The following is a 12,078-nucleotide window of genomic DNA, read 5'->3' as shown; positions in this document are numbered from 1 at the left end:
TATGGGCAATATAGTGTTCAGTAAGTTGTACAACAGTTATTCACTATAAATCATCATGCATTATGGGTATAAAACAGTGAACTAGAGGCTATAGTGAATAAAATTGTTAGATAGACACCCTATATAACAGACTATATTGGTAGTAGGAAGTAATTTCGGACGCTGCTAAAGTCAGTTCTTATCAAATGCACACTGTATATCTGTGGTCGCACAAAAGGGACAGAAACCCACAGTATGGCAAAAATGTTTTCAGTGTTCTAAAACCGACTAGTGCGCTTTCCATGATTTATAAACTAATTTCAAACATGGAGTTACTCTAAATTAGAACCCTGCCTAGTTCTTTTATGAATACAGATTATCGCTTGCATATAGCACATCTGCTATGCTAAAGCATTGGGTCCATTTATCACTCACGTTATTGCAATCAGGTGCTCGGTGCCGGGAGTACAAGGAGGACAAAAAAAAAATAGATCTATGATTGAATAAAGGAGCAGCACTCTATAGAAAAGAATACATTTTACTAACCTCTCTGCCTGGAGCTATATGAAGACAGAAGACAGATCTAAGTATTCATATGGTGAAATTGGGTTTCCGTATACTCCATCTAGCAGAAAACTGGGGAGTGACTTAGGAATTCAGTCATTTGTCTTGCTTTGGATGGTTATTTATCTCGCCTGCACTGCGTGATGGTTCGGAGTTAAAAACTCCTGAGCATATTCATCATTACCAGCATAACTGAGTTGTGTTTGGACTCTTCTGAACAGCGGCTTGCCATTTGTGATGGATTTAGAACTTGTTCAATCATCATTTATAAGTGAGGACGTCCATGCTCTGAGGGTTTCAGGTTTAGAAGCTTTATTTGCTCTTCTCTTAGTATAGGTCCATTATGATGTTCCAGACAAACAGACAGTTCCGAGACTATTTTTGACCAACCGTGCTGGTTATGTGCTGAGAGATGATACACGTTGTGTTTCTGTTATCATCATTATCTTGTTGTTCTCCATCCATGAGAAAACATGTCCACAAAATGTATCCCACTGTATGATTGTGGCTCAGTGGTGAACACTCACCTAACCAAAGGTCTTGTTGTTATTGAATTTACACGATCAAATAGCCACTCTCCTACAGCCTTACCAAATGCAGACCTTTTAGCAAATGGTTTCTGAGACATACTGTGCGCTGGCCAGCATGAAAAAAAAAAAAAAAAAAAAAAAAAACTCTTGTAAGAACAGAATGTTGGCTGCTCTTAGGTTGCTCTTTGCATTCACACTGTCTGTGAGTTTAAACAACTTGGATCAATAAAATATATATTTTTATTGATCAGATTAACTAGGCAAGTTCATGTCAGCTTATTCTACTAACCCTAACATCTTATTCTACTAACCCTAACCCTACCACTTGTACTCAACTAATGCTCTGTGAGTTAGTTGGCATGCAGCTGCAACGTTACTTATAGTGCACAGAATGACTATAGGGGACCATCAAAGTATTACCAAACGTTTCCACAAAAGTATTAATCATGAAAGCTGTTTTCAACATTGATAATTATGAGAAATGTTTCTTGAGCACAAAGTCAGCATATTAGAATAAAGACTGAAGTATTGGCTGCTGAAAAATCAGCTTTGCAATGACAGGAATACATTACATTTTAATATGGAGATAGAAAACAGTTATTATAAATTGTAATAATATTTCACAATATTACACAATATTTTGTACTGTATTTTCAATCAAATACGTTGGTGAAAGTACAGTACTGTGCAAAAGTCTTAGGCATGTTAATATCCCCACCCCAAAAATGTCCCCAAAAATGGTTTTAAGTCAGTTATTCATATCTTTCGCTGTAGTGTGTCAGTAGGAACTATCAGTTTACATTTCCAAACATTCTTTTTGCCATTAATTGTAATAATCCAGTGAGATTTGTGTATGCACAAGGAGTCTGACAACAGCCGGTATGATCTGATCTCACCATCATCGAGTCCGTCTGTGATTACATGAAGAAACAGAAAAAACTGAGACAGACTAAATCCAGAAGAACTGCGGGAACGTCTCCGAGATGCTTGAAGAAACCTTCCTGCAAAGCTACCTGAAAAACTATGCGCAAGTGTACCTCGACAAAAGCTGTTTTAAACGCAAAGGGTTGTTACACCAAATATTCATCAGATCAGATCATACCGGCTGTTTTCAGATTCCTTGTGCATACACAAATCTCGCTGGATTATTACAATTAATGGCAAAAATAATGTTTGGAAATGTAAACTGATAGTTCCTACTGACACACTACAGCAAAAGATAGAAATAACTGACTTAAAACCATTTTTGGGGACATTTTTGGGGTGGGGATATTAACATGCCTAAGACTTTTGCACAGTACTGTATATAAAGCAAGTATATGCACTCACTCACTCACAGTACTGTATATAAAGCAAGTATATGCACTCACTCACTCAACTCACTCACCCACCCACCCACTCACTCACCCACCCACTCACTCATCCACCCACTCACTCACCCACCCACTCACCCACCCACCCACTCACTCACCCACTCACCCACCCACTCACCCACCCACTCACTCACTCACTCACTCACTCACTCACTCACTCACTCACTCACTCACTCACTCCTTTATTTTTTGGACTGAGCTCTTTGCAATGCTTTTTTTGAGATTGCCTTACATTTCGGCCAAAAATGAGATATATTAGAATGCATCACAATTTTCAGGACCTATCATTTTGAGGTGATATTTGTGTCAGAAGTAAATAAATAAATACAAATCCTTTCCAGCAAGGCATTCTAAGTTTTGAGCCAATGTAATGCCAGTGGATGACTCAGGGAAAGATGTCTGTTCCTCTAATAGGTAGTTTGGGCTGTGAGCCTCCATTGCTTTTGACCCCCTATGTCTTAATTGGAGGCCAGCTGTTGGTGACAAAATGCATTTGTCTACATGTCTGACTGAATTTAACCTAAACAATATAAATAGCAGTGCGGCCATTTTGCACATTTGTTCATCGTCAAAAGCTAATTAAAAGACATCTGTTTTAATTAGAAGAGCAGGCACTTTACAAACCTTTTACTGCAGTGGATGCAGCTTTAGATATTTGCTTTCTCTCTCATTGTGGAAATCAAGTTTGAAGAAAGGTATTCTAAGCATATAAGGTTGTTTGAAAAGTTGTGAGATGATAAACACTTCAGAAACTGATACTACAGTGTGAAAAACCTGATGATTAAAAATATATGTTTTAGAACCAGTTTGAGTTTATTTGCTCAGCTTTCAACCATCATAATAATTTTACCCTGGACTTCTTATGAATGAAGAATGTTTTTATTTCTCAGCCATGCAGAAGCAATGCAATTTGAGACTGTGCTGTTGTGAACACAAACTGCTAAAGTGTGTTGTTAGCCATTTTCACAGTAGGCTATATATTGGCACGTACAGAAAACAAAAACAGAATGTGTTCTCCGTGAGTGCTGTGGAGGGATATACACATTAGCTAGAAGTTAGCTGTTACTATATTATGTATTTTAGCACAGCTGGATTGCTATATTGACCAATCAGCATCTGAAACTATGCATTTTATAATATAGAATTTTATGGAATTTACAGTCCTGCTGCATTTAAAGGGCATTTTGTTTACTCAAACACATCATTCCAAAACCAAGTTTTTAAGTAAATGATGACAGATTTTAAATTGTTGTCCTTTAATATGTCTTTTATTTGAATGCTTAAACACTTGATATAACTAGTCTAAAAAAATCATGTTCAAGGTAATCCACATTCTTTATCATGTATTGAGTAACAATGAATGTCAGACTCTGACCCCAAACTCCCGTCCGTATTTCTCTGCACATTGTCACGTTGCTCTTAAAATCACCCATTTTATCCTTCCAATTTTCTGCACTATTCAGCTGGCGGCCTTTGCCACTCGCTCTGGTCTACTGAGCTTTCCTTCTCCATGCTAAGCGGCCTCTATAAAGTCTTCTTGATGAAATGGCTTTGTGTGTGCGCGCTGTGTTTCTCCATACTTTCCTCAAGGTAGATGAGTTTAATAATGCAGACATTATGCAAATGCACTCATTAAATAGAAAATGCATTGCAACAAAGCAGATGCCTCCAAACATGTTATCTTGTTTGTAACATTTATAAATACTTATTCGCCAAGCCTGAGCTGTTTATCACAACAGACTAATGAAAAATGAATTAAAAAGCACTGTAATTAGGTTATTACACCCTGGTAGAGTTCAGCACGGTGTGAAAAGCTCTAAAAAGTTGACGGTTTGGACGGCAGATGATAATATTGTTTATTTTGGTTTTGATTTATGTCAGGCTAAGTAGGCTATAGGTTCTTGCTGATACGATAAAACAATCAGACCAGGCTTTGTCGTAAAATCATGTTCGTTTTAAACTTCACATGACTTATTTCAAGGAGACACCAATCACATCTGTACCTCATCGCCTCTGTACCTGCTCTTTTACTTTTCCAGGTTTTTATGTATGCTGTCCACATTATACTGTCATGTCGCTTGTCTTCATGCAGAAAGCTCTGATACATTAATAGCGAATGATCACACATTACAAAACTACTGGGGGAGGATGGTGATGACAGGCCTCCATTTTACTGTCTTGATGTGTGACTTTGATTTTTTATATATATATATATATATACATTTAAATATCTTTTACAGAGAATTTCAAACAACAGTGACAGTTTTACATCTCTTTTTGTATCTCTTTTTTCCCCACCTTTTGTTAAACTTTCAACTAGAAATTCCAAAGAAACTTGAACTGCTCCATTTTTGCTCATCAAATGTAACGTTTAAAAAACAGGTCAAACATATGGATAATTTATATCCATATTATTCACTAGGGTGAAAGTGAAAGAGGTCAGAACATAGTATTTTTCAAGGAACCACACGCAAAAATCTGTATTATTCAATTATTTGCAAAAGTATACAGTAGGTAGGGACACATTCTTCTAATGAACAAGTGGTTTAACTCAAATATATATATTTTTTCTTACATCTACAATACACGAGTAAACACATCTTCATTAATATCACATTTTTGGAGAGTTTCACCAAATCCTTAACTAAGCTTATCTGATAATTTATCCCTTTCCTCGTCAGCATTTTTTATATTTAATAATATAATATAATATACAATGTAATATATATATAATATTTGGGTGTATGAATATCTGAACATGCAATATATCAAAAGAAAGAACCGACCCGCTTCATAAAAAAGGCAACATTTTGCACAAAAAGCTGAGAAAATTGCATTTTTGTCAAAGACTAAATCCTGATCAATTTCAGAATGATGATCAAAACATTAGTTAATAGACTCGTTGACCTTGCCATACAAGATCTGCAGGGGTCCTTTCCTTTCTATAATGTAATTATGATATATGATACTTTCTATGATATAATGACTTGACTTTGTTGGTCATACTAAATGTTGTCTTTGCTAAATAAATAAATAATAATAAAAATAAAATAAAAAATGTGTCATTTCATTGCCCTAGATAATGCACCTAGCCCTCCAAACCAAAATGCTAATGTGCAAAAACAATATGGGATTGAAAAGACTGCAAATATGTTGGGTTGGCACTTTATACCAAATAGCTAATGCTTTGTTCATTAAAACAGAGCGTGTTCTACTGGGACTCAAATTACGTTGCTAATGTGCACCCAAGGAAAGCACAATTCTGCAAACTAACTGTGCAGATGGCCAAGTTTGTGACAGCATATTGCAGAAGGGAATTCACTGAGGACATCTGACAAAGTCAATTTAAGTTTTAAAATCCTAAAAGAAGTAGTCTTAGAGGTTTACGGATGCACGCTTGGTGGAATTTACAGTAACTCTTGCATGATTTAAGAGAAGTTAACAGTGAAAAGCTGCCAGAAGACTGTGTTGTAATGAAGGAAGTGATATGGAGGGTGGTTGAGTGTACCTGTCCTTACTTTCTCTGACAGTGACCTCAGCTTTGCTGAACGAACGAGTTTTTCGATTAACCACCACTCGTTTCGTCTTGTAATTACAGCATGTCCATGTCCACGTGCTTCCGAGGAAGGCTGGAGACTTCGAGAAGAATGACAGCATCTATGATGAGGTGAGGTTTAACTGTCTTACATGTTCCAGTTCATGTATTACATATTGTCACATAAATTCTGTCAGTACATGGAACTTCGTACTGTCTTCATGCAAGTAAAATGTATATCTAATTTAGTTCTTAAGTTCTTGAAGAGATAGCTCACCACAAAATGAAAATGATGTAATTCCAAACCTGTATGCATTTCTTTCTTTCTTTTAACACAAAGTAAGGTATTTTGATGAATATTTCACATTTTTAGCAATGAAAGTCAGTAGGTTTCCATCCAAAGTTGTGAATTTGACTTAGGTGCAAACGTGGAATATTGCATAAAACATTTGTGAATGAAGCGCAGTTTCAATCGCCATGAACAAAGAGAGCAAAATCGTCACTTTCTGGGAAACTGCAATCGGGGAAGCCACTGTGCTTCTTTTTCCTACATCATAAGTGTCTGATGGCTGGTGTTTGGGAACAGAATCGTGTGAGACAGTATTGGGAGGAAATAATACCACGTCATTTTGATTACACACTTTGGCTCAGGCATTTCAGAATGACCAAGTCAACATTTGAGATGCTGTGCATTTCAAAAGTCCAGATATCCTATCACAATCTCTGTTAGGGCAAAGTCACATGAGTTTTTTGTTGCACACTGTGAGGGATTTATTCGGTAAATACGTTTCCATCATAGTTTGTGCAAGTCTTGTTATCGGATAGCATTTTTTTTTTTTTTTTTAACTATGCACATCTTGGCCTTTCCATCCATCATTTTTTTAAGCAACATCAAAAAAATTCGCATACAAATAGTTGAATAGAAACACCTAATAAAGTCCAAAAGAACATTGGACCCATTTCATTATATCAACCATATAATGAAGCCATCCATCCATCCATCCATCCATCCATCCATCCATCCAGGATTAACAAATCCTTTATACTCTGGAAAACAATTTTTGTACTAGTGTTATTTGAAATTGTACATATGTGCATAATTCATGATGAGAATAGTGTGACTTAAATTAGGCTATATAAATATCTATCTGTATTTTTAAAAATAGTGTACAGTCATTTATAGAATGCAATCAATTGTAATCCTTCTGACTGTTGAAGTATGTTCTTACTAATGCTAGCCTGAATATCAGCAGGTTCATATGAATATTCCACTCAACCTATCTATAAGCCTTGTTTTTTTTTAATTCCCAAAAGCACTTGGAGAGAAATGAAGGGCCTCATCAACAGTGGTCGACCGGTGCATGATAAATTAGCTTGTTTTTAATTTGCATGTGGTCATGAGGGTTATTGTAGAGTTTTGCTGTTTATATTTTCGGTGTCCTGCACGGCAAATGAGAGAGCTGTTTTTGTCTTCCTATAAATAATGACTGAGGGCTGTCCCCCCTTACCTTATGCTGTTAAATGTTTTATAAGTTAAACTAGGCGCATTTACTCTCTCATAAAGCCAATTTAAGAGGCGACAGGGCTTTAGCGTCCCACTGCTACTGAAGATTACTGAAGAAATGTTTTTCAAGCAGGTACTTGCCATGTGCTTTATGCTGTAGTAATTGTACCTGGCAGGAGAGTGGGAGTAGTGTCACATATCAAGCCAAAGGTTTTTTGTGGAAATCCTATTTTGCACTGGTGTGTGAAAAAAGTAAATACACGAGCTAATCATCTAGAGCATGACACTTTCTCTGGCCATTTATGGAGGAATCCAGTCAAGAACATGCCCTGGTCAGAATCAGATCTCACGACAAAATCAAAAGAATGAAGACAGTATTTTTTGCTCCCAGACACTTTTTTATTATTTTTTAAAAAAAATTTTTTTTTGCATTGTGACATTGTTTTAAACAACAACAACAACAACAACAACGATATGTATACATTGTAAAGTAATTGTGCTATCATGGTAATGTTGATTTAGGTGCACAGCTTTTATGTCCTGCTGATTTAAATTTAAACACACACACACACACACACACACACACACAGAGAGAGAGAGACAGAGACACAGAGACACACAAACATTATTTTTTATTTTATTTTACTGAAATGAAGAAAATTGTTAATTAGAGTATTGATAATAATGGGAATTACAAAAAAGAAAATAAACAGTAGGCTAAAACATCTGGACATTTCATATAAGAGGGATTTTTTGCAGCTTTCATTATTTTTATGCTAATAGTAATTAATTAATGAATTAGATAGAGAAAAAGAACATGAGGGAAAGATATTAATCTATAGGCTACATCAGTTACATTGTACAAATTTTGTCATGTTATGTTTAAATTTTCATAAAGAAAAGTCTCATAAAAAATGTTAGATAATGCAGGGTCCAAAGTTTTAAAGTTGAGACACTCACACACAGATATACACTCACCTAAAGGATTATTAGGAACACCATACTAATACTGTGTTTGACCCCCTTTCACCTTCAGAACTGCCTTAATTCTACGTGGCTTTGATTCAACAAGGTGCTGAAAGCATTCTTTACAAATGTTGGCCCATATTGATAGGATAGCATCTTGCAGTTGATGGAGATTTGTGGGATGCACATCCAGGGCACGAAGCTCCCGTACCACCACATCCCAAAGATGCTCTATTGGGTTGAGATCTGGTGACTGTGGGGGCCATTTTAGTACAGTGAACTCATTGTCATGTTCAAGAAACCAATTTGAAATGATTCGAGCTTTGTGACATGGTGCATTATCCTGCTGGAAGTAGCCATCAGAGGATGGGTACATGGTGGTCATAAAGGGATGGACATGGTCAGAAACAATGCTCAGGTAGGCCGTGGCATTTAAACGATGCCCAATTGGCACTAAGGGGCCTAAAGTGTGCCAAGAAAACATCCCCCACACCATTACACCACCACCACCAGCCTGCACAGTGGTAACAAAGCATGATGGATCCATGTTCTCATTCTGTTTACGCCAAATTCTGACTCTACCATCTGAATGTCTCAACAGAAATCGAGACTCATCAGACCAGGCAACATTTTTCCAGTCTTCAATTGTCCAATTTTGGTGAGCTCGTGCAAATTGTAGCCTCTTTTTCCTATTTGTAGTGGAGATGAGTGGTACCCGGTGGGGTCTTCTGCTGTTGTAGCCCATCCGCCTCAAGGTTGTGCGTGTTGTGGCTTCACAAATGCTTTGCTGCATACCGCGGTTGTAACGAGTGGTTATTTGAGTCAAAGTTGCTCTTCTATCAGCTTGAATCAGTCGGCCCATTCTCCTCTGACCTCTAGCATCAACAAGGCATTTTCGCCCACAGGACTGCCGCATACTGGATGTTTTTCCCTTTTCACACCATTCTTTGTAAACCCTAGAAATGGTTGTGCTTGAAAATCCCAGTAACTGAGCAGATTGTGAAATACTCAGACCAGCCCGTCTGGCACCAACAACCATGCCACGCTCAAAATTGCTTAAATCACCTTTCTTTCCCATTCTGACATTCAGTTTGGAGTTCAGGAGATTGTCTTGACCAGGACCACACCCCTAAATGCATTGAAGCAACTGCCATGTGATTGGTTGATTAGATAATTGCATTAATGAGAAATTGAACCGGTGTTCCTATAATCCTTTCGGTGAGTGTATAACGCATATTTTAAAAGTTTTTTTCAAAAAAAAAAAAAAGATATATATATATATGCAACCGTTATGTTAACAGCATTAATAAGATATTTCTGTCATAAGAACAGCTATTCAGCTGATGGACACCGTGCTGCGTTGTCATGGAAACATCCCAGGTGAAAATAACAAGGAAATTACATTGTCTTTCGTTGCTCCCTTCATCAAGTGTGTTCCATACGGCTACATAATGGCACACAAGTGCCCTGCTCACTCCAAAGTCCCACTTCAACTACTTATTGGGGTCCCCTGGCAACATTTCCGTTGTGGTCTTTGCCATTTGCAGCGCGTATCTGTATTTGGTTGTGTTGTGAGTATTTGGACCACACATGTGTTGTGAAACTGATGAAGATGTTTTCTTAATTTGTGGGTGTTCTTCTATTTGCATGTGTTTTCTTCAGTTGAGCTCTCTCGGCCACAGTATGAAACAGCTTCTCAAACAAGATCAAATATAGGCCAGGACTTGATTTTCCCAATTCCATTGGGAATTAATTGGATAGTTGGATGGTTGTGGTTTGCTATTAGTTACTAAAGATTATGAGGGCACATGACTTTTCCCCCCCCTTTTTTTATAAGGATGTGCATTGATAAAAAGTAAATATGGACTAAATAATGCAATATATAAAAAAGTGAAGAAGAAAAAAGATGTGATGTAGATATAATGCTATTTTCAACCAATATGCTGAAAAAAGTAGTAAATTTAGTTAACATGACTAAATATGATACATTTTCTGCTAAACTGCTTTTAGCTTACTTTTATTACCATGTAGAATATAAAGTCATACATTATCCAGCATACAAAAACAAATGGGAGGTTTATTGTAACGTTTTAACAAAATATTACAGCTGTAGTAAAGAAAAGAGTTTAGTAGATTTATAGACAATCTCACACAGAATTTGTGAGACTGCTTTTCCATAATATGTATTGAGAAAACAATCAAAATAGTACAAATTAAATGAAACAAACTGAACAGGAAAACACAAAACCCTCATATCCGCAAATGGGATTTACCCCAATTGAACATTTGTTTATTTAGGGCATCAGTGTTCCTTCACTGTAAACAGAGTTTGCTACTATACATATTAATCATATAGTAGACAACAAAGTAGGACCAACATGACTAAATTTTGTCCACAAATGGCAACAGCTTCTGCATAAATATAAAGAGCATTAATCCTCATAATGGCTCATACTGCTGTATGTAATGATCTCTTAAAAATGAATAGCTTGTCTTGCAGTCGCTTTAGGTTAACGTGTCTGCATAAGAAATCAGGGTTTCACTTTATTTTATAGTCCCTTTAACACATTCTGTTGACTATAAGCAACGTTACATGTCTACTAACTCTCATTAGAGCATTAGTAGATTGTAGTAGACTCACAGGGTTAGGGTTAGAATAAGTTGACATGTAGTTGCAAAGATACTTAGGAGGAGCATCACAATAAAGAGTTAGCAGATATTAAGCAGACAGTCTACTAACACTCTAATGTAGCAAAGTTACTTATAGTCAACAGAATGTTACCGAAATCAAACTAGCCATAGTGCCACTAACCATATTGGCAACACAGGCTCATTGGAAAAACATACCTGTGGCAACATTTTTGCAGAAACTTGAAGAAACCTTACTGCAAAGCTGAACAAATATGTGCAAGTGTGCCTGGACAAAAGCTAAAAGGGTGGTCACATCAAATATTGATTTGATTTAGTTAATAGAAGTTAATTGACAATTAAAATCTATTTATGACATTATTTTTAAAAGCATCCTCACTTTACAGCATTTTAATACATGTGCCTTAAACTTTACACAGTACTGTAGCTTTGGAGGTAGGTGAGTGCATAATTACTATGCAAGTCGATTCTCTGATCATATTTCTTTTTCAAGCACATTTTACCAATTCCAAACCATAAATCTTCATAACTACTTTTTGTTTTGTTTGTTTTTTATGTAATCATTTAATCAAGTGATATATAATTGTAAACGAAGGCTGGAAGTGAATAATGCCTCATATTCAGATGTGCATAATTATTAAGGAATTTTCTTACAGGTAAAAATGGCCAAGAAAGAGATTTAACTCAAACTGAAAGTCAAAAATGATTAAATGCCCTTGAGAAAGATGCAATTCTAATGCAATACTAGAAACTCCCTGCCTGACTTGAACTGTTGCTGATATGTGGACAGAGCAATAAACTGCAATGTACGTAATGTAAGATGCCCTGTTAAACAGTGCTACAGGGAGACAAAAGGACAGCTGATCCATGTGTGTAACCATGTGTCCCCCCAGATACAGCATGTCCTTGGTGGAAAAGTGGAGGAACATCGTTTTATTCACTAATAAGAAATGATTTGGAATCATTCGTTTGTGAATC

The 12,078-nt window shown here is 36.5% G+C and overlaps 1 protein-coding gene across 9 annotated transcripts in view; it reads left to right on the top strand.

Annotated features, from left to right (window-relative positions):
* Positions 1-12,078, top strand: part of fhit (fragile histidine triad diadenosine triphosphatase) — a 338,996-nt gene that overhangs the window by 267,002 nt on the left and 59,916 nt on the right. For all 9 annotated transcript variants that reach the window (XM_079857654.1, XM_079857656.1, XM_079857659.1 and 6 more), the window contains one exon: positions 6,045-6,113. In XM_079857654.1, coding sequence (XP_079713780.1) covers positions 6,045-6,113 — 69 coding nt within the window. The remainder of the gene's footprint in view (positions 1-6,044; positions 6,114-12,078) is intronic.

The sequence above is a fragment of the Squalius cephalus genome (genome assembly GCF_949319135.1).
Source record: "Squalius cephalus genome assembly, chromosome: 22".
Classification (NCBI taxonomy): domain Eukaryota; kingdom Metazoa; phylum Chordata; class Actinopteri; order Cypriniformes; family Leuciscidae; genus Squalius; species Squalius cephalus.
This window is presented reverse-complemented; position numbering and strand designations above follow the sequence as displayed.